The sequence below is a fragment of the Colias eurytheme genome, chromosome 11, assembly GCF_061535395.1.
Source record: "Colias eurytheme isolate Ceu_HAF_F1 chromosome 11, ilColEury1 Martin Lab GWU primary, whole genome shotgun sequence".
Lineage (NCBI taxonomy): Eukaryota > Metazoa > Arthropoda > Insecta > Lepidoptera > Pieridae > Colias > Colias eurytheme.
In genome coordinates, this window is record NC_142990.1 from 8,739,449 (window position 1) to 8,763,536 (window position 24,088).

The 24,088-nt window shown below is 34.0% G+C and overlaps 1 protein-coding gene across 1 annotated transcript in view; it reads left to right on the top strand.

Moving 5' to 3' along the window:
* The window catches only part of cno (adherens junction formation factor afadin), a 73,669-nt gene continuing 49,581 nt past the window's right edge, over positions 1 to 24,088 (top strand). Inside the window, exons 1-8 of the mRNA XM_090106801.1 lie at positions 1 to 339; positions 3,453 to 3,518; positions 16,742 to 16,871; positions 18,239 to 18,347; positions 18,694 to 18,884; positions 19,694 to 19,850; positions 20,190 to 20,315; positions 21,142 to 21,299. Of these exons, the coding sequence (XP_089962927.1) occupies positions 16,764 to 16,871; positions 18,239 to 18,347; positions 18,694 to 18,884; positions 19,694 to 19,850; positions 20,190 to 20,315; positions 21,142 to 21,299 (849 nt within the window). The 5' untranslated portion in view covers positions 1 to 339; positions 3,453 to 3,518; positions 16,742 to 16,763. The remainder of the gene's footprint in view (positions 340 to 3,452; positions 3,519 to 16,741; positions 16,872 to 18,238; positions 18,348 to 18,693; positions 18,885 to 19,693; positions 19,851 to 20,189; positions 20,316 to 21,141; positions 21,300 to 24,088) is intronic.

A 24,088-nucleotide genomic window follows, 5' to 3' on the forward strand; every position in this document is an offset into this window, starting at 1 on the left:
GACGGCTCGAGTTTCGCCAAATGCTCGTGTTGTGTTGACTGCTGAGAATATATTAATTTACAGTCGTTATTTCGCGTCACTAAAACAACGTTTTTATGGGAAACTTTGTTTAATGGGAGTATTCATCGTATTAATTAATCTTTTTTTACATTGAAACAAAGAAGAATATGTTTGGTGTACTTTGACGTCAATTGGTGTTTGATCATAAGTGCCTTCCAAAAGTTTTAAAAGTTGGACAAGTTACAAGTTTTAAAGTGCCTGTTTTTTTGTTAAAATGTGTAAAAATAAGTTAATTGGTGAATGTTTATAATCAAAACAACTGTGATATATTCAGGACAGGTTTGTAAAAGTTATTAATTTCATAATACCAAAATATTACTTGAAAAAATAGAGTTCTAAGTTGATGACGATCTCGTTTTGTTGTTTCGATGGACTTTGATGGACCTGTTACAAACTTTACAACTTGTATCAAATACATAGATTTAATTTTTTTAAAGATTATGTTGTAATAATTATTTATTATTTTAAATTTAATTAAATTATTGTTTGATCATATTAATTATATAATTAGTACAAGAACCATCAATAACAAATTCAACAATTGTAATAAAATTACCATAGCATGGGAATTTATATAATTTTAACACAATTAAGATTTCATACTGTATGATCAGAGTTGTAATATTTTTCTACAAAAAATGTTACCTACATTTCTACGGGGTTGGTACTTCTCTCAATTGTAAAATGGGACTAATATAAAATCAGTTTTTCCTTTAAACACAAAAGAATCATGCGAATTGGTTGAAAACGGAGCTATTGAGAAACAAAACAATAAAACAGACGTTGAAAAAGGTTATTATCCAAACCTAATTAATATTAGAAACCATTTTTAATATAAATTCTCAAAAATCATAACGGTATTATGTCCATTATTATAAAATTATTCATCAACTCTACACAATTTCACCAGTGCTTATGACTAAAATATAAGTGTTTAAAGTTTTAATATTTTTAGTCGGTTATTCATTCAATATTGTTGTACGCACCTACACACCTACATATTATACTTATTTTATCCAAAAGGCAGTACTAATTACTATATTCTTTCAATTCGACTACATATTCAATTTGTTTAAAAAAATTCCAGCATTCAATTCAACTTAATCAATTTGTTTGGAGTTTCATTCCTCAGTAGTTTATGCATAGGAATAATAAGTTTTGTGAAATATATTTAAAAATATTTTTATTACATACTGATTACAAGAACGGTGATTCTGCTTATGCTTGCTTATTAGGAGCGACCAGTGAATCATGTGAATTAAATTTATTCTCTACTAGCTTTCCGCCCGCGGCTTTGCCCGCTTTGTCATAATATATTATAATTATACTAAAACCTTCCTCTTGAATCACTCTATCTATTAAAAAAACCGCATCAAAATCCATTGCGTAGTTTTAAAGATTTAAGCATACATAGGAACAGAGAAAACGACTTTTTTTTTTACTATGTAGTGATGATACTAAGGGGAAAAATTTTCCTTTGTATCCGTAAATTAAATATCAGTTTTAAATGCCCCAATGTAAGCATTTGAAATGTTAATCTGTAGTAAACAAAAAGTATGAGGTATGCTAGTAAAAAAATGATCCTCACTTTTAGTAACTATGTATTTTTCCTTGTGAATAAAAATACATTATTAGAAACCTTTTTATTAGTTTACTAGGTATAACAAATACTAAATAAATAATTATATCTACATGCTATTAGATTTTTTAATTAATTTGGATAAGTAATTAAAAAGTGCTAAGAAAAATGTCACAAGCAAAACGCTGAATCTATTTGAAATAGATTTTGAATTCTTAGTGTAACAATCAGACAGATTCAGACTGACTGATTTTTATATAGAATACTACGATAAAGTACAGTTTACTGGTTTCACAACCCATTGCAACTTTAGCATTCCTCATTTACCAGTTTTTCTCTAAGATCTCCCATCCACATCTAATGCACCATGATCAATGTTGTTGCAATTGGAATTAAAACAAAAGTGTTCTAACCTTCGAGGTTCTTAGAAAGCGAAAGCGTATCGCGGCATTTTTGTATTAATTAATTGTCTTTGTGATAGTACTTTTGCGATGTCTTTTTTGGGCATATCGTTCAATCAAATCAAATGTGTTCAGAGTTCCAACAGTTGAAACTCGTAATCGTGACACGTGCCGGTAACCGATTGTCGTGAGGGCCTATTGTATTGACTATGTGTCGTATAACGAGTTTTGCATTATAATTACGTTTATAGGGAATTTAAGCAGGGCACAAAACCTGATGCTATGACTACCTTCTGCCGTTGATATTAAGGTTCTAATTTGAATAATGAAATAAAGACATTCATACACATACGCTAAAATATGTTTCTACGCTTAAGTATTTCGTAAGCTTATAGTTAGTATGTTTACAAGTCAGAAATTTGAGAATTGATACCATTTGAAGAAAAACACCCGGTCTCCGAATTCCGAATATTACGAGGTGTTACATGAAAAGTTTTAACTCTAATGAGCGTTTTCGGAGTTCCAAGTATGTATTTGTAATACGGAATACCCAAATTAATGATTAAATACCTACTTCGATACTACTACTAAGCGAAACGACAAGGCCTAAGAAAGTAAAGTGAAGTTAGTGGTTTGACTGTGATACACGATCAATATTTGTTACGTAATTATTATTCTATCATGGCCATAGAACATTATATTTTTGTAATACTATTTCTGTTTAATATGTATAAGGGTACTATACAAAGGTAAAAAATGCAATTGAAGTATATAAAATGAAGGTTGGATTCGGTGGAACCACCCGGTCGTTGCCTCAATGAGTCAGATGCGCGTCGTGGTAATAATATGTTCTATGGTACCTATATTATACATTGTTGGCGAATACCTTTGCATTTTGAAGGAATGTAGGATTATGTGTATTAAAACTCTATGCTAGGTTTTCCATGACTAAATCTGCATTATCTTTGGTATCGTAAGCATTCAAAACACATTAACAACTTAAAAAGGTAAAGCGTTACTTGATTCATTTATCATAGTTACCAATAATATCTAATAATCTTTTTATATATAAAAATGAATCGCAAAATGTGTTGGTAAGCGCATAACTCGAGAACGGCTGAACCGATTTCGATAATTCTTTTTTTATTATATTCCTTGAAGTACGAGGATGGTTTTTATGTAGAGAAAACGTAAATATGTACCACGGGCGAAGCCGGGGCGGACCGCTAGTTAATTATAAAAGTAAACATTATATTACCGTTATGATTATTAACTTGTGTAACACTGGCCTGCTGATCTACCTATTATTATCAATTACGTCCAATTGCAAATGCACTGATGACCTTATTCCCGCCACTGTTAATTTGTCCATATAACATTATGATAATGCACTATCTCTCAATTTGTTGCAGATAGCATGGCGTAGATAACTGCTACACTATTGGCTGTCAAACATATCAATCGCTATTTATTTTAACGTAAGTACTTACATACCTACATACGATATCTATAGACTGGGGTAGATCCCTTTAAAAATAATAAAAAGTGCAAAAAAATCGCAGTCGGATGAAACCCATTAGAAAAGGAGGGGAATATGATGAAAATAAAAGGAAAAATAAATTACGGTCAATCCGAGTTCGGGAAGTGGGAGGGGGGAGCTTTTAAGAGAAAAAAATGTTTTTTCTCGAATTCCGACAAAACTACAAGTCCTACGGAAAAAAGTTAAATGGCAAAGTTGTAGGTAATTAAAAGATCTACAACTTTTGTATTTACAATTTTTTCACATAACCTCAAAAAAATAGAAGATATAGAGTTCTAGAAGTGTGCCTGATTTAGTAAAAGCTCATTTTCACACTGTTTGTATGCATTTCCTGAGAACATTTACTATGGTAATTGGTAATGTTTATTTTTTTTACACCATATGAAAATAGAGATTTCAATGAATAAAAGGCTCCCCAAGTTTTTGAAAAAAGCTGATATTTTGACGGGTGACTTTTCGATTGAAAATTAGGTTGTTTTTTTGGTATTAATTCAAAATAAGGTGAAAAAATAAATAATTTCAATCAAATAAATTACAGTGTATTTTAGAACTCTACTTCAATATAATACTTATTTGAAACATGTTCTGACGCACAAATCGTTGTTACAAATCAACAAATGGATATCAGTAGGTCAGTTGCGGATTGCCGTCCTGAATATTTAAGTACGCCATTAAACATGGGTCTTTACCTTCTATGTGCTTTTCACCGTCGCTGATTGCGTCTTTAGACTTTCTCGAGTCAGCTACTGGTAAGAAGCGCCTGTATCAACACGTACCTTACGGGCGTTGCCCTATAAACTGTTAGAGATAACTCCAGTCAAAGGATGTTTTAGACTTTAGCGTCGTTCCACATTACCTAAGTAAACTAGCCAAAAATGTAAACACGTAACTTCCTTTCAAGAATGTTTGTTTAAAATTGCTAAAGAACCTAGTTAAGATTTCAACGATGGGATGAAGATGTTGTTATAAAATACATGTAAGTCGGTCAGTATAATATATTTTCCAGCAATAAACAGTACAATTTTGCAAGCTTTTCTTTTTGGCTACGCTGTGTTGTTTACAAACGATTAAATTGCTTATTAAACCAGTATATTATATCACTTAATGTAACTTAAATATCAATTAAATTCGTTCGTCTACCATAAAAATGTTAAAAGTGTTAATAACAAATAACAATCGTCTATTATTCACCAAGTATAACAGAATACGAAATAGGAAGCTACTTTGAGGTTTCTGGGTCGATGTACGTGTTTTTGGCAGAAAAGGGTTCCTCCTATATCGGTTTAGTTTTAATATCCTTGCCATATGGTTATTTTTGCGAAACTTCATATTAAGTGTTGTTTATTAACTCAGACCCCGGAATCACAGACACAATAGAAAATCTATTGTGTCGTGGACCGATCGGGCCGTTCGGGGCTCAATGGGTTAAATTAAGGAACAATTAATTTAAAAAAATAAAAAATTTTTATACAGTAACTTTTGTGATGGGATAGGAAACAATAATATTTTTTATTCACGAGTTTTACTATAAGAGGTAAAAGCTTAGTGTTGACGCAGTTGAAACTGTAATTCAATTAGTTCGCAAACGTAGAATAGCGTTCGAGGAAGAAAAACTATTATAGAGCCATTGACATTATTTCCATAGCCACACGTAATTTTTACGAATAGAGTATCTTCCATTTCTGTACCAATAATTATTAACGACGATAGGACGACCAATAATTATTATTAAATGCAATGTTTTATAATATACCTTATGCGTTATAATAAGTACCTATGTAGGTACGTCTAAGTAGTACCTATATTCTTTTGCGGTCATTACTATGGCTTTACTTTTCCACTGACGTGCAATGACTGTAAAATTGAAATGACTATATTGAAGGTGCTTATTAGTTATTACGATGATTTAATACCCGTTAAATTGTTTACGCTAGTATGTATTAAAAGTTTCACTTTCTAGACAGACATCCGGAGTGGTGCTTGTGGAAATGTACAGAATGTTGGTGTTATAATTTTTAGCTGACACTTTCCTCATTTGAATATTATATGTGTGATTATATGTATATGCCAGACGGACACGAACCGTTAGTTTATTTAAATATATATAAAAAAATACTGCATCCTGTTGCAAGTAGGTATGAACCCTTTGCTTGCAATAAATGTTTTCTTTTGATAATTATTTTGGCCCAATATTATTATCTTTGAACGATAAAAAGTAAATTAATTAATAATGTATATGCGAAATTGTAACCTTTTGCAACTTTGACCTTATGATAACTAAAATACTAGGAAGGCGGATTGAGAAGGCACAATGACCCGCATATTTAATAAGTAACATTAATTATACCGTCTCATTCATTTCACTGTATAAAACTTGCGTCTACAGAAGTGCTCAATTGAATGTACTTAGTTAAAAAAATAATTTAATAATCAAAAAACGTGTCAGTTAGCAGTGCTTTAATTTCGTCGTGTATACTGTATGTAACTGTATTTGTGTGCTTGATCATTGAAGTCATGTCATATATTGTGTGCTCTATCGCAGGTCATTTAATTGCAATTTTGTACTGGCACCATACCGACCGACCGTGTGAACGTGAGAATGTTTCGTCACGGCAGGATTGCCAGTACACTTGCATCGTGTACACTACGCATTATCCACCTAGCTACCTCCAATAATAAATGTTTAGTAAACAATGGCTTGTTGTATTTTGTAAAATATTGGCGTAAGAACGTATTGTTTTTTTATTATCTTTAACTGATATTTGGAAAAGTGGAACTTTAAATAGGACAATGGCTTGTTGCGTTTCGTGTTCAGGTATGCTGTAGATATTATGATGCAAGTTTTTATTCGACCGTTTGTTGCGGACTTTCGATTGTGAGGTAGTTTTATTAAAAGAACGACTAAAATTTGTTGTTTTTTTTCTATTGCATTCTTGGATAATAAATCAAGATGTATGGCATTATTTAGTTAATCCGGCTTATACGTTTGATCGAATGTTTTTGTATCAAATTGCGTGAGATGGGGTGGCACAATGATACCAGGCCGTACCTGGCTCCAGTAACCCCTCAACCTTGCAACTGATAATATGTCAAAAATTACAAATATTCCGCGGTTAGTTATAAATATACAGTGATTATTTAGTATTTTTCGATGTGTTGTCCGGATATTTGAAATGAGCATCATTGTAGCATCAAATTTTTATCAATATATTGTTAACATGATATAGTAAATGCGTGATATAGTAAATCCTTGATAAGTGTAATGCGTAGATGTATCATGTAATAGATGCTCTTTTATCTTAAAGAAAATTAATAATTAGATACCTATGTAATTTGAAATTGGTCACCTTATAAATTCTACTCAACTCCACATCTAGTCATCTTCATATTATAATTTATAACTTCGAAGTACGTATTACAAACATCAATTTGGTATTTTAAATGTCTCATAATATATTTTCATGAAAATTGATAGGAGACTAACTATATTTTTTATGCTTTAGGAGCCATTACGCGGAAGTGAGCAATCAGCAATCACATAGGAATTTTGCCGATTCATCTCCTAAGTTTTTTGTGTCTAAGTTCATAACACTCATGACGAGTAGGTTTGAATAGTTTACATGGGTAGTCGTTTTGAATAAGTGTCACACATTAGTCTGTTCCGGTGAAAATGTAATATTAAATGACAGTGTTGGATATAATCGCAAGCCGATCAGGGTGAAGCCTGAGGGCCCTACTGACAATTTGTGGGTCGGAAAATTGAGGTCAAGAATTAATATAAAGGAAAAATCTGTTACACGACATGAAAGGGATTAGTCCCTTTGATATCGTTTTACAGATTTTGTAAGAGATATTCATAAAGATCGAAGTTTTATATTGCAGAAAGTACTTTCTAGGTAACTTTTACGTTTTTTCAACTAGCTTCTATCCATCTATCGAAATTCATAATTGCTCATATTTTATTATGTCCTAATAAAGTGTAAATTCGCCAATGTGAGAAGGTTCTTGTAAGAGCAGTCAGCTGCGCCGCGTGCCTGCGATCTCTCTGACGCGCCCGCGCCGGAACGGAACCAGACTGCCAACAACTTGCCCTACTATCACTTTTCCCAACTACTCTCTAAATGTAACGTCTGCGCTGATAATACTTTCTTTAGTTCTTTTTGTACGTCGCATCCCAAACTCCTTTTGTATGGTGAATGTGAAATGGATATGGCGCTAAATAATAAATCGAATCTGCACTCTGCAGATCTGTTGGTAAATAATGTAAAAATTGAAGAATTTCGCAGAATAAACAAAATATCGGATACGTTTTGTTATCATTTATAATTTTAATGAGAAATGTGTTGTTGAATAGTTGATAGGTACGTCTTTTATCTAATCTGTAGGATGATCATTTGGATACAAGGATATGAAATATTACCATTAATTATATTTGAGGATAGATTTGGTCCTTTCATGACTAGGTGTTGAACGTTGAAAAATGTGACTAACTATTGCAAACTATTCGACTGTTTCATTCAAGGGCCAATTTATTGAATTCTGAACATGATACATATTATATTAGTCCGTAATACGATCTGTATAAACCCGACATACTCCAGATCTTGTCTTCACAGTTATTGTAATCCGACTCCTAAATCACTTAAATACTGAGAGGAATGCGCACGCGCACCGGCAGGTGAGCAACGATGTCACCTAAACATGTTTTATTAAGTCGACAATTTATAATACTTTCATTAATTTATTTATTCCAAACAGCAGATGTAGAAGTATCGAGTGATTTCTACTTGAACAGGTAAACCAATCTCATCATAAAATTGCAGTGTAATAAATTTGGCTGTTTCTTCATATTTTAGTTCCCCATTCGTATTTAATGTACAATGTTTAAATCTACATCTTCATCTTCAAGTTTACAGACCCATACAGAAAAATCGTAGTGACATATGCAGCACTGGCAGACATGGCGTACTTTGCCTTATCATGACATTCATAAAAAAATAAATCATGCTTTCACGTTCAATTTAGATTCAGATAATATTATGCTAAAGCGTTTAGACATGATGCGTTGCAATGAAATTGTCACCGCAAAGTTGTTTGAAGCTTCGCTCATACACTAACGATATGCGTTCTTTTAAAGTGAGTCATAAAGTTACATACCTGCAGTGTCGTTCCTTTGCATTCCTCTATCAGACATACCTACATTATGGGCTCTGCTTCAAGTATAATAAAATGTTTAAAATGATTTTCACATTTTTAATTAGCATACATTAAATGGGAGCCGTGGAAGTGACAATTGCATGTAGAGATAAACAAAGGTTTTATTGACCTAGTGTGAACCACCTGACTCCTAAGCGGATTACTAATAAAGCGTTATATAACAGTTATACCGTGAGAATTTTTCGTTGCCATTATAATTATTGACGTGTTTTTGCGCGGAAGTTATAGTCGGAAAGCTGGGTTGACGATTCGTTCGATATTTGCATTGGGTGTGATGTAGAATTTTGTTTGGATCGTTGATAAAACAGTACCCGTTGACCGTGTGCATTGAGGGCATGAATGCGTTGATACCGGAGCCGGTTTGTGTTAGCCGTGAGAGAGATAAGCGCTACGGCAGCGTCCGCTAAGGGATTCACGATACGAAGTAACAAATTAGTGTTTAGTACAAATGAAACTTGTATCTCCCTTTTTTGTTACGCTCTTTCACTTTCCGTTTCGGTGTCATCGTTATGGCTGTCGACTTTCTTGTTGTAAAACACAGACATTTACGTTTTTTTGTTACGTTTTAATTATGGATTATGCTATGGAGCGATGGAATTTTCTGAAAAACTTATGATTACAGAAATTGCTATTAGAATTAGCTATGAATTAATTAATTAAAAAGTATATACCTACTTAACTACCTTATAATGTTATCTATTCATAATAATTAAAACACCTACTAAAGCAATAAAGAATACATAATAGTTTTAAAAATAGCCTTTTCGTTCCTTGTTCAGTTGATCTTTAGCGGCAGGTGCTTTTTAATATATTCGTGCTCATTAAAGTTTGCAAAAAATGTGATATAACTACAATATATAGACCTACACAATGTAATGTTTACATCGACCTTTAACTTACCTAATATTTTTAAGATAGGTACTTAAAATGGCGATAGCATTGATGTGGATTGGTAGAGCCTGTAGGCTGTACTTGACTTATGTAGTAGGTATGCATAATTATCGGATCAATATACCTAATATGTATACATATTTAGGGAGGAGAGAAGATACGTTTTTACCTTTTGTTGTCATGATTGGTGATATGGATTATGTACATGTATCATAATGCATAATTATTCTAATAATTATTCAAAACTCTATCTCATATAGTTAATTGAGGTTACTTATAATCGGCACTGGCTTGTCATAGACAAATCTTCTCACTCCTTTACGGTGCTTTTGCTGTAGCTATCAGCTGCAGCACTATCAGTACTGATCACGGCATGGGAGCATTCGCAGAGGGTGGCACGTTCCCATACAGCGGCGGTTGCTATGAGATCACTACGCGAATCAACGTGGTATCACGATTCCCGTAACTCGAGCGCACGGTGCATGAATGGTGCTCGCTGCACGGTCGGTGCGTTGTCGCGATGTACCGTGCAGGGTAATGCGGATACCGCTATGATGACCCGCCTTTTGTTCCTCATGACACCAGGCGCTACATGCGTATTGTACAAGCGTCTGGGCTTGTGGGAGTTGCATTTGCTAAACTAATACTACTCGATTACGCGTTACAATTAAAACTGTTACGTACATGCCATGCTTTACATTATTTCGAGGTCATCAATAATGGATTAATGACCTCGAAATAATGGCAGGTACTTAAATGAAGTGTAGACGCTCCTAAACTGTTGAATAGTTAGTATGGTCGTGTAAATCTTTTCAGCAAACAAGTGTGTTCAAATATAAAAACTCAAGGAAAAAAGGGCTGGTAGTAACGCCATGGAATTAAGAGCAGTTTACAAAATGCCATAGCTATCGAGTGGGTGGTGAAAGCCCCTCGATATCTCGGGTTCACTTGTTCCGCCCCTATGCACTTGTTGTAGGGTCGGTGTGCGACCTCATACTTTTTGCACCCTCTACGGTAAACATACTACATTCCCACGCTTTATTTTAGCTTCGCTCAAGTGAACATGGCATGGTACATTTGAAGATGAAATACCATATTTACAAATGATGCAGCGACGATTATATATTGATCACCTAATGAAACAACTTTTTATTTTCAATTGTTCTTCTTATGATCATTACAAATAGTCTGTAATGGGAGTTCGTCTTTTTACCCTCCTGATAATCATCAAATAAGCAGCTATTTTCTGTAATTATGAAATAAACACAATTATGTTCCACTCTGCACTCGTTTATGAAGTCGCACAAACGACAAGTATGCCAAGGACCTAAGCTCGTAAGTGAATTACGTCCAATGTGAAACACAATATTTATTTTTATTGTAAATGCATCACTTTTTAATACATTTTATAATGTAGGTTAGGTTTCTATGTTGTCGACGTTTTCTTCAACATTGACCATTTCTGCCTTCTACAAAACAGTGGAGGGCATTCTAAAACACAAAAAATATAATTTCAAATTTCCAAAATGTGTCACGCCCTTTAATCATGTTTCCAAGAATAATTAATTGATATAAGTCAATTAAATACTATATCTGTATTGTTTTATTATAACTAGTCGCGATAATTATGTTAATGGTCGCGATCTCTACATCACGGTCTAGTGGCAATGAAGAGATATTTTCATAGATATTACGAATAATAATTAATTAGTAATGTTTATTCGCTCATAAAGCACGCGTTCTTTTTGTTAAATAAGACTACATAATTCTGATATCGCTCGGTTGTTCGCCACAGGAAGGGGCAAGGTCGGCGTTCAAGCGTAAACTATACCGACACCAATGACAACAAAGGTACTTCGCGAGTCCTTACGTACCTCTCGACCTATCGTACATACTATAGTATATGTATAGTATAGCGTGAGATTATACGATTAAGCGTTCGCATAAATTCCTTATTCACATACTTTTATCGAGTAGCATAGTACACGAACGCTCCATTTTCAGTTATTTTAATTGAACAGTTCCTGATCTAAATAAATAGACGTAGATAAAAATAAGCTAATGCAAGTTACGGATAACTGTGCGTGTTTATTTTTACGAGTCAGCGATCCGTGTTTGAATGGTACGCGGTTCTTGGTTACGTGTCAGCGTATCAAAGAGTCAACGACACACGAAACCTTATTTTTTTACTACCATTCGCATTCGCCATAAACTGATGGTTAAAAAACGGCTCTCAATGGTTTACTTTTTGCGATATTATATTGAGTCATGTTCAGCTACATCGTGCGTTAGCAATCCTATCACTGATGTCGCTATTGTAATTATTTTTAGGGCCGATTTTTCAATGCCCAGATAAACAGCTAGATAGACTTTATTCTTCAGTTAACAAAATATTCAATTTTTCAATAGACGAATAGGACTTATCTATCCAATAACTACGTTATTTGAGGAATAAATCTATTTGCCGCTCCAACGGCCAGATAGCGCGCTATTCGACTGTTAGGCGTTTGAGTTGACAACTGACGCGTCAAATTTGAGATATTTTCGTATGTCATAACATAGAGCGTAGAATTATTAACAATTAAACCTCTTTCTATATAATTATTATCAATTAAAATCATATTGAAATTGATGTTTTTGATAGTACTGATGACCATGCCATTGAAAATTTGCCGAACGCTGCCTTTAACGGGCTGGCCACGGACACCGGCGGCGCGACCGACGGCGCGACGGGCGGCGCGGCAAGTCGCGCGGCGCGGTAAGCACGCCACGGGCAGTTGCGTTCGCCGCCGCGACCAGTGTAGACGAGGAGACGAGATAGCTTTATCAAAGTTAGCTCGACGTTGTTTGGAGAGTAGCAGCTTTTTTGCTCAAGATTTAATGTTTGGAAGATATAGTGGAGTACACGAATTAAATAGAAATCGTGTTACAGACGGAGAATTCCACCAAAAATATGAAAAATATAGGCATGATGAAAAATTATGTTGCGGGTGGCTAGACTTCCAAATAGCTGGTCTAGCTAGAATTTCTACAATAAAAGCTTCCGTCTCCATTTTCGCGAAAAAAAAAACAAACTATTTTAAATTAAGTTCGCTCCGGGAGTAGTCGCCGCGTCTGCCGCTCGACTCCGTGGCCTGCGCCGTAATAACTCATACATTTGTTTCGATCGCTAGTCGTGCCGCGCGATTCGCTCGGGGAAATTCGCCGGTCGTCTCGCTGGTCGCCGCTGCGCGTGGCATGCCCAGTACATTTCCATACATTTGATTCATTCGCAAGACGCGCCGCCAGTCGCGCCGCGCGAATTTTCGCTATAGCGAATTGTCCGTGGCCAGCACGTAAGTATGTCGTTTCCATCGTAAAATATATAAATTGAAACACAAATTTAACCAAACTCTTTACTCGAATCAAAACAACAATCAACAATCATAGAAGACAAGTGCACTCCTGACGTGAGTCATAATGACGGTTGTTGACAAATTGCAAGATTTGACTCTATCCCGCTCTAACTTGACTAATTTAATATGTTTGTTTCGCCACTCCGAGAGCAGTGCTGCCAATATGGAAATATTTGGTCAGATAGTTATTCATCAAATAAATCACGATTGAAAAATAGGCGAGCCGTAATGAGTTAGATAAATAATTGAATAAATCTATTCGATGGGTATTTATTAGACTGTTTATCTCGCGATTGAAAAATCGGCCCTTAAAAACATTTTTTAAATCTTATTGCTTTTCTATATTCTGTTACCGGAAATATTAAGTTCTTCCTCGTTGAGAACAATGTGTACATATTCCGAAAGTAAAAACGAAAACGTGTTTTTATTCGGTCAACAAATTTTGTTTCGACTAGCAACGGATGCGGCTCCCACTACAAAATACAAGATTCGGTTTCAGTCTAACATTAGCAAACTGGCTTAGGGTTAAAACTGAAACAACACGTTTCCAAGTAACGGAAACCTTAATAGGCGCTACAAGCCACTTAGCTACTCGTATATTGCATAGGCATTCCACTACGCAATCCAATATCCAGCGGGCTCGTTTATGTAAACTGTTATTATATTCGTTGGTATTAGCTCTATCCATTCATAACATGAACATTGAATTTCATGTTTGTTTAATAAGCTCTTACGATTTCCATACTGGAGCCTCTTTATTGGTTGGGGAGGAGCCAACTGCCAAGGCAGCACAGGTAAAAATAATACTGTAGTTGTTCGTAGGTTACATAATTTACTATATTTTTCGAAAACTTAGGATCATGAAAGTAATATTCATTTGGCTCTGTTCTTTACCAAATTATTTTTTGTTTTGTTTTTTTTTTTAATTGATGCATAAACTTGGAACCTAATCTATTTCAATTCTCTTAGTACGAGTGAGTTTAATAGACAATACTTTGTCATTGTCTCGTTAACATACATTTAAGGCTCCTTTATCGACCGATGAAAGGTTCGCCACGACGTTTAACGTTCCACACATCTTTGATCGTGTGTGTTCAATCGATTGTTCTGCTATAAACTCGCCGATGTTTGTGAGAAGGGTAATAGACGTGTTCGTCTGTCGGCCGGTGGCTGGTCTGGAGCGCGCCGGGCCATATGTTTACGTTATAAATACAAACACGCGAGTGTAGGTGCGCCTGCGCATGATGTATGCCAGGATCCGCCCAACAACAGAATGCTTTCATCGATTTTAAATTTGTATTGGTACCTACATTTTTTTTAGACTAATGTGACGTTTGGGGACATAAATATAGAGACAGAAGTTATGGAACTGTCGTTATTGTCTGGTATCTGGGGTATTTTTAATCATATTTTATTTTTGATTCAGTGTCATGTATGATTATCAGTTTTCACCGAGATAAAGCTAATCAAAAGTGAATTTTATCTGAGAAATAAACGCATATGGATCTATTTTTACTCCAAAGTCTTGTTTAACTCATTAGCATTTATGCAAATCATATTTCTTGCATAAATGTTAATTTAAAGTGTGATTCAGGAGATCCGTCAACGGAGATATCCAAATACATAAATTAGTTCGAACGCAGACATTGTGGCACTCCGAGCGTGGCCTTTTATGGCGGGAATTGGTTTCTTGATCGAGTGTGCGATTTTAGTACGGAATCGTTTTTATTGAGTCATAGGTTTACTGCATTCAATGACATTTGTTGATAAGTACAATTGCCACGCTGACCCATTTTATATCAATGGTTAATTTTTCGATTAGAACAGATTATTGTTTCCTCCCCTACATTGCAATCATCCTCAAATTCAATTGATTGAAATGGCTTCAATCGATTATATACTGAAACATCAAATTGAGCTTTTTAATCTTGAAATATTCCATATATTACGTGTTCATTAATAAAATACAATCTCTATTATAATTGAATAATTTCATAATACGTTTGATGTAATACTCGAGTAAAAGAGACGTTAAAATAAAACCCAGATAGTAGATATACGAACTAACCTATGTTATAGCCATTATTTAACCTCAATAGAAATTACACGAGGGAATTAGTTGTATTGCATACAATTAATTATATAATCTACAGACTACAAGGCGAAAAGAAATTGCAATTGAGCCACTATCCCAGCTGTTGTTATTATTTATTATTATGCGACATGTCCCTATGCGGTTACAAATCGCTGACACGATAATGCTACGCTATTTAAATGTTAAAGTTTATTAATAAGCACTTATATCTGTAATCTGTATACCAATTAATATGACTCACTTTATATTGCAACATGATTCTATAGGAAAATGTGATACGGAAATCGTCGATATTATATGTCATTGTTTAAATTGTTTACATATTATAAAAATAACTAATTAATTACATCCTATCGACTAGTTTAAAAGATGATTTGTAATTTCCGGAAAGCTGAGATTTGTGGATGTAAAAGTCTAAGAATATATTATCAGTTATCACTATATTACCTTTACTACGGTGTTCTACTTAGCAGGTGAAACAAGGAATACCTATGAAAGATAAGGAGATTATTACTTAACTCATTTAATATAATGGCTGTAAAATTATATCAGATAAGATATTTCTTGTGAATGTAGAGTTTTAAACACTTATCTATTTTGAGATTGAAATGTGGAAAGTTGAAATGCTGTTATAACTATTATTAAGATTGTCTAGTGACTGAAAATGACGACATCGATTAACCTATTTGATGGTATTTTATGACCCATAATACTTAAATGTCCAGTACTTATAACTTTACATACATTTTATAAAGCAACGATATTAGAAAAGAAACATGACTACGAATAGGAAATCCGCACTTTGCACTTTCTATTGACGATCATTCGATTTAATTTTATTGAGTTTTTAAAATTAACTGTTTTGTTTCCTTTCAACCATTCAACAATCACATTTGTTTCATACGATTCGAACTAACGAAGATGGATTTAATGGATCCGTTAGTTATAACGTTAGTTATAGAAATAAAAATTGTTTGAAGATTTCAAAAATAATGATATAATATTAGCTTTGCTCTCGGTTAGGTACCAACTAAATATAAAATAATGTTTAGTGACGGTTTTTTATATAAAAAACTAGGTATGACTATGAGTCTATGAACCGATCATCTGGAGCTAGAAACTAATATAATAGAACTATTGTTATAGTTAGGTTAGAATTAATGTTTTGTAAGTAGGTATGAATAATATGCGTAATTGTAATGGTACGTTTGTTGTTCAGGTTATCTTAAAGATAACGATGATACATCAATTTACTTATCTGATTACTATTTATACAAAAAAAAAATATTTTACCTAGTCTTTTTATCTCATGTCTAGTTTAAAACTTTTTGTGAATGTAATTTTCTATTTATGGTTGCTTGGGAAATTTGTAATATTCAGCTTTTATGTACTTTTTGACTATAGTATACTTAGTCAAAAAGTACATAAAAGTATTCGTTAAAAACACAATTCTTCTTCTACATAAAATTCGTTTAGACACGTGATCTATTTAAATGATCATTAATGCCTATAACGTACTAATGTGTTCTATTGTGTGCTAAGTGAAATTCTTTCACATTGCAGGGTTCCTTGATGCGGTGACAAAATGGACGCGGCGGACAAGCGAATGTTGGATCGCGAGGCGCTCCGCAACATGATCCAACAGTGGAACGCCAACCGCCTCGATCTGTTTGAGCTCAGCGAACCGAATGAGGTAAATGATACCACTGCACTGTTTTGATTGTTTTTTTTATTTAGTCACACTTTGATATACTGTTACGGTGGAAATTTGGATAGAACGGAGAGTAATTGAGTAGGATACACTTGATTGGTTTGAGACGCGGAGAAAACGATGGCATTCTGGCTTAATTGTTTTTAAATTTGACGTGGCCAGGTCAAATTTTAATTTGCTTGGTTCGTTTTGTAACTCAATTAATGCTGGTACTTAAAATTTATTTCAAAGGAACAATAAAATGGTATACTTTATGAATGAAGAATAAACGACGACGACGAAATGGAACGACCATATTTTGACCTCATCAATTCGTTGTGCCATCTTCATGACCTTCCTATTGTTTCAAATAGACAATATTGGCTAGAATACCACAGCTGCTTTCAATGATTCATAATATATCCTGTTTCATCAAACGAATCTCATTGTGTATGGGTACATAGTTATTATTTTAATAATATGTATATGCACATTGCCCATTTATAATTTTGTGATATGATTTGCTTTACTATAAGTTACATAATATTATCATGGTGTATGAAATGAAAAACAACAAAACAATTAATCATTTGTGGATTGCGAAGATTTGAGATAGAGGGGCCAAAAATATTGATGCTACGAAATACGCACAAAGAAAAATAAGCTAAAGAAATGAACTAGGTACATGTTTCTAAAATAAAATATGTTTTAATTTATTCTTATTTTACCACGTAAGACGCTTGATAGTTATGAAAACAATATGATTATTAAATTATAAATAAGTATGCATCTTTAAGTAATTTCATTTTGCATTACAACTTTTTGTATGTATAGTTTTGCTGTTTGCTGTAAAAAGCGTGTTGTAAAATTATGAACAATGCATTTGTATTTTTAAACATGAGTCAGGTATCACTCCCTCGTCAACAAATCGTGAAGATAAAAACTTATCTACAAGATGGAGATAGAGATAGGAATTACAAATTATTTACTACCGTTTAAAATTCCTTTGTTTGTTTTTTCTCAAATATGAATCGTTCCTTGCAAATAATGAATAGGTACTTAATATGATTCATAGAACGTTTAATTTGTTAATGTAATTGTACAATTTACAATTCAAATGATTCACTGATAAGAACAGTAAACGGAGAATGAATAAATTCTGTGTGATAAAATATCTTCATTTTGAAAGTACGCTCCTATTTCCTTCCCGTCCATTTATGCAAAGATATAAAACACAATCGACGCTAATTGCTTGCTTTTAGTATTTCTTTAGAACACGCGATAATGGAGTTTAACTTTATTCCGAGCAGGATTTGTTTATTTTTCAGTTGGCAAAGTTGATACTGTAATATTTATAATGCTTTTTGCAGAACCTCGAATTCCACGGTGTTATGCGATTCTACTTTCAAGATTCGGGTCAAAAGATAGCAACGAAATGCATTCGTGTAGCGTCCGATGCTACCGTCAGCGATGTTATAGGTAAGTTGTATTCCTAATCAATGTATGTATCTATACCTAGCGGTCCGCCCCGGCTTCGCCCGTGGTACATATTTCGCAATAAAAGGTAGCCTTTGTTCTTTCTCAGGGTCTAAAGATTGTCTGTGGCAAATTTCATCAAAATCGGTCCAGTAGCTTATAAATTATCAGTAGGTAGTTAATATTATAATAATTTCAGATAAAATTAAAAAATATATATATACATTTTATAATTGCTTTTATTGGACATCTCTGCAATATGTCTTTTACATGGTCACTTCGTCTATCTACCTTTTACTGCCACGACCCAAATACTGATTAAAAAACAAATTAATTTTCACTTTTCCAGAAACACTCATAGAGAAATTCCGTCCAGACATGCGTATGTTATCGCTCGGTTCTTACTCCCTCTGGGAGACACACGGGCCAGATGACGAAAGGAAACTGGAGCCGCACGAGAAGCCGCTGCTGGTGCAACTCAACTGGCACGCGGACGATCGTGAGGGGCGCTTTCTTCTTAAGTGCTCTAGTGGGAATGAGGTAAGGACTTTGAGCGCGGCGACCGAATGTAAAAATTTCGTAACGAAAAATCCTAACACCCCCCACTCCAACCGGCACAGCGATGCGATGCTATGCAATAGCTTTACCGCGGCAATCCTCGAGTGCCACACGTATTTTTTTATTATTATCAACGATAATTTGTCATCATGGAAACATACGGGCTCATTTGGTCGGGTTGCGGACTAATTTCCGCGGCCCTATTGAGCGGCTCGATAGACACTGGAGGTTTAGTTAGTAGTTAGGAATCCGATATCCCACGTAGCCGTGGGTTTTCCCAAAGATTCATGGCAAGATTTCCCCACAAAAAAGTGGTATCGTCATCATCAGAACAAAATTTGAGACAGGTGTAGTAGGGCAAAGTACATCTATTCTCCATTACAGGAGACAGCATCATATTATTAGGTTGTTGTAATTTTTTGTGCTTGTCACTTGGCGACATTTTGCACATTGTTAAGTACATAACTAAGAAACGTTTTAAACTAAGCTGATTAAAAGAACGTTTTTCCACTTATAGTATATCCACCTTAACTGTTTATTTTGTAATCGATTTTCTTTATCGGTCAATAAGCCAAATTACTTTGCAAAGATATGATATATACCATTAGTCATTGAAGGTGTACTACTAAAATATTTCAAATTTGCCCCAAACAATGATTATTATAAATAAAGACAGAATATGTCCTTTATACAGGAAATATGTATAATAAGAGCCTTTCTCGATAGCTACCTATAAGTTTCTGACTATTCTTATTATTTGGATTTAGTAAATGTTAATTCGATCGTTGCAGATGCCTTTATCTGCTGTGAACGAGAAAGGGGACCAAAACTTTAAGCGAAAACTTTCTAAACGGGAAAAGAAAGAACTGAAGAAAAAAGAAAAATTATCTAGACTGAAATCCGACACAAACGATGAAAACCGTCCAGTAGCTGAGAAATTATATACAGGTTTGTTAATCTATTTGTTTTATTGTAAGATAGCTTTAAACATAACATAAATACATAATATATCTTTCATTCAAAAGCTGATAAATGAATGATAATTATTATTTATCGTATTTTTTGTAGACAATTACAATAGAGTTTAAGAGCAGACTGAATTTTCTACTTCCCAAAAACAGTTTCTGTATAGTAAGTTCATGGATTAAGATGTAACATTTTTATGTAAGTGATAAGATCATATTTATTTCCAAAAAATATTTAGTATTAGTATTTCATTTTTTTTCTACATTATTTTGTAAATTACATCTAGTTTTCTAACGTAACAAAATAATTATAACTTGACAGAATTACCGGAAACGTCATTTACGCGAAGCATCAGTAACCCGGAGGCTGTGATGCGCCGGCGCAGACAACAGAAACTCGAGAGGAAGTTACAGCAGTTTCGGTCTAAGGACGGCGGCCCGGATACTGGTATGATTATACATTTTTATATAACACAAGGATAGTTTTAATTTGTCAGAATTCAAAAATTGGTAGTATTATCTAAATAACAATACTTAACTGTTTCAACCTTGACAATTTTAGTACATTTGCAAGGGGATAAAAACTTAAGAAAAAAGTTTCTCCTATTACTCAGGACTCCTTTTCTACTGGTTAAAACAATAATTTAGTATTTGGACAATAAGTTTCTGGGTTAAACCTTAAACATATACAAACCAAATCTTACCATCTCTGTACATATTATTATATTGATATGGGTTAGAACGAGGTATGTTAATTATTTTACGATAATTCTCTAAGTCTAAGACATTAAATGCGATTATGAGTTTAATAGGATTTTCTTCTAAGATATGCAAGACTTATGTCGCAGGCTTATAAGCCTACAATATAGTACTACTATTCGTTATCTTTTTGTTAGAATATTTCATTATTTTTAGATATTAAAGGAACGATAGATATTCATTACTAATGAATAAACTTCACAAATACTGTTATATCTAATCTATAATATAAAAATGAATCCCAAAATGTGTTGGTAAGCGCATAACTTGAGAACGGCTGAACCGATTTCGATAATTCTTTTTTTATTATATTTCTTGAAGTACGAGGATGGTTCTTATGTAGAGAAAACATAAATATGTACCACGGACGAAGCCGGGGCGGACCGCTAGTAGCCAAATAAAACAGTACCTTATGCATTATAACCTCAAACTACATCTTGTAAATTTATAATATTTAGTAGACCAAAAAAAAAACTACAAAAAACATTTTTTAATTATTTATTTTAAATATACAGGTGGCACGTTAAAAATCTACGGGTCTTCACTATGCCCATCAGTTCCATACAAGACCCTATTACTCTCAGTGGGCGACTGCGCCGCGGCGATAGTACGCGAGATGCTCGACAAGTACGGACTTTCGAGACACGATCCGCACCACTATTGTATTGTGCAGGTAATTTCAATTGGCAAAATAGTCCATTGAATGAGTCCCTCCAAGGGGGGTCTAGAGTGCGTGAGTTAGTAACGTAAGATGTTTTTTCGGAAACATGTCAAGAGTACCTAGGTAATAAACATACTAAAACCCCGGGATACTAGGAGGAGCCCCGGAGTGGGGGGAGGGGGGAAATGGGACCATTTTTTCATTTTTCGCTTAAATCTCAAAAACGGTACATTTTAGAGAAAAACTTTCAAGGAAAAGTTGAAAGGCCATAAAATTATCTACAAGTTGTACCTCAATCATTTTTTCCTATATCCTACCGTTTCTGAGTTATACGCAGTAAAAAATGATTTTCGCTCAAACAATTTCCCCATAGTACACATCAATCGATCAAAAAATATTTCTTTCTTCCAAAAAACTCAAATGTGCAACTTGTGACCGGTACTGATAGATTGCTCTTAATTAGGTCTATAATTGATAAAATAAACACATTCCTCCATGGAAGCCTTTAGGAGGAATCGATTGTCAAAATATTATATAAGGGTAGTTTGAGTTACTGAACTTGATCTTTTTATTTTTTTCATCCAAAAAACTCAAAAGTGCAACTTGTGACCGTTACAGATAGATTGCTCATAATTAGGTCTATCATTGATAAAAATACTAGATTCCACCACGGAGGCGTTTACGGGGAATTGAATTTTATTAGGGTAGTTACGATACTTGAACTTTTTATTTTTTTTCTTCGAAAAAACTCAAAAGTGCAACTTGTGACCGACACCGATAGATTGCTCATAACTAGGTCTATCATTGATAAAAAAACCAGTTTCCACCATGGAGGCGTTTAGGAGGTATTGAATTTTATTAGGGTAGTTACGATACTTGAACTTTTTAACTAACTACACTAATAAAATTCAATTCCCCGTAAACGCCTCCATGGTGGAATCTGGTTTTTTTATCAATGATAGACCTAATTATGAGCAATCTATCGGTGTCGGTCACAAGTTGCACTTTTGAGTTTTTTGGAAGAAAAAAAATAAAAAGTTCAAGTATCGTAACTACCCTAATAAAATTCAATTCCCCGTAAACGCCTCCGTGGTGGAATCTAGTATTTTTATCAATGATAGACCTAATTATGAGCAATCTATCTGTAACGGTCACAAGTTGCACTTTTGAGTTTTTTGGAAGAAAAAAATAAAAAGATCAAGTTCAGTAACTCAAACTACCCTAATATAATATTTTGACAATCGATTCCTCCTAAAGGCTTCCATGGAGGAATGTGTTTATTTTACCAATTATAGACCTAATTAAGAGCAATCTATCAGTACCGGTCACAAGTTGCACTTTTGAGTTTTTTGGAAGAAAAAAATAAAAAGATCAAGTTCAGTAACTCAAACTACCCTAATATAATATTTTAACAATCGATTCCTCCTAAAGGCTTCCATGGAGGAATATGTTTATTTTACCAATTATAGACCTAATTAAGAGTAATCTATCAGTACCGGTCACAAGTTGCACTTTTGAGTTTTTGCAAGAAAAAAATAAAAAGATCAAGTTCAGTAACTACCCTAATAAAAATTCAATTCCCCGTAAACGCCTCCGTCGTGGAATCTGGTATTTTTATCAATGATAGACCTAATTATGAGCAATCTATCTGTACTGGTCACAAGTTGCACTTTTGAGTTTTTTGGAAGAAACAAATAAAAAGATCAAGTTCAGTAACTCAAACTACCCTAATATAATATTTTGACAATCGATTCCTCCTAAAGGCTTCCATGGAGGAATGTGTTTATTTTATCAATTATAGACCTAATTAAGAGCAATCTATCAGTACCGGTCACAAGTTGCACATTTGAGTTTTTTGGAAGAAAGAAAAATTTTTTGATCGATTGATGTGTACTATGGGGAAATTGTTTGAGCGAAAATCATTTTTTACTGCGTATAACTCAGAAACGGTAGGATATAGGAAAAAATGATTGAGGTACAACTTGTAGATAATTTTATGGCCTTTCAATTTTTCCTTGAAAGTTTTTCTCTAAAATGTACCGTTTTTGAGATTTAAGCGAAAAATGAAAAAATGGCCCCATTTCCCCCCTCCCCCCACTCCGGGGCTCCTCCTAGTGTCCCGGGGTTTTAGTATGTTTATTACCTAGGTACTCTTGACATGTTTCCGAAAAAACATCTTACGTTACTAACTCACGCACTCTAGAACTTTTTATTCAATGGACTAAAAATAATTGTATAGTATTGTTTTAGCATTAAGACTTAAATGTAGTTTTTAAATAGTTATAAATGGTTAAATTAAAAAAAAATGAGAGTGTGTGCTGAGCACACGTGTCAGAAACTTCTTTGGCAAGATTCAAAGATACCAAAATCGTCGCCTTACTCTATGACGTTACGGTATTGCCATGACGCGACCTTGAAGTTTTACTCTCAACACGCCTAAAGAAGTTTCACTTCAAAAATTAAAAAAAGAATAGATTACGAGACGGGATTTGAACCCTCGTCTTTTCGCCATGGCGTGGTGACGTTTGATCATACGGCCACGCATTTTTCCAGCTCAGCAATCTATACAGTAGACTTATTGAATATGAAAAGTTTACAGTGCACTTATTAAGGCACGCTCTATAAAAATAAATGGAGTAATTTTTGTTCAGATTTTCAATAAATAATAGTTTCTAAAATTACGAAAAACAAAGGATACCTACGCGCTCTTTTCGTATTTCACTATAATGATTTTCATCAATTGTTTGTACTTTGGGATGATTTGCCCCTCTATTTCACCGTGTAGATAAAGTGGTACATTG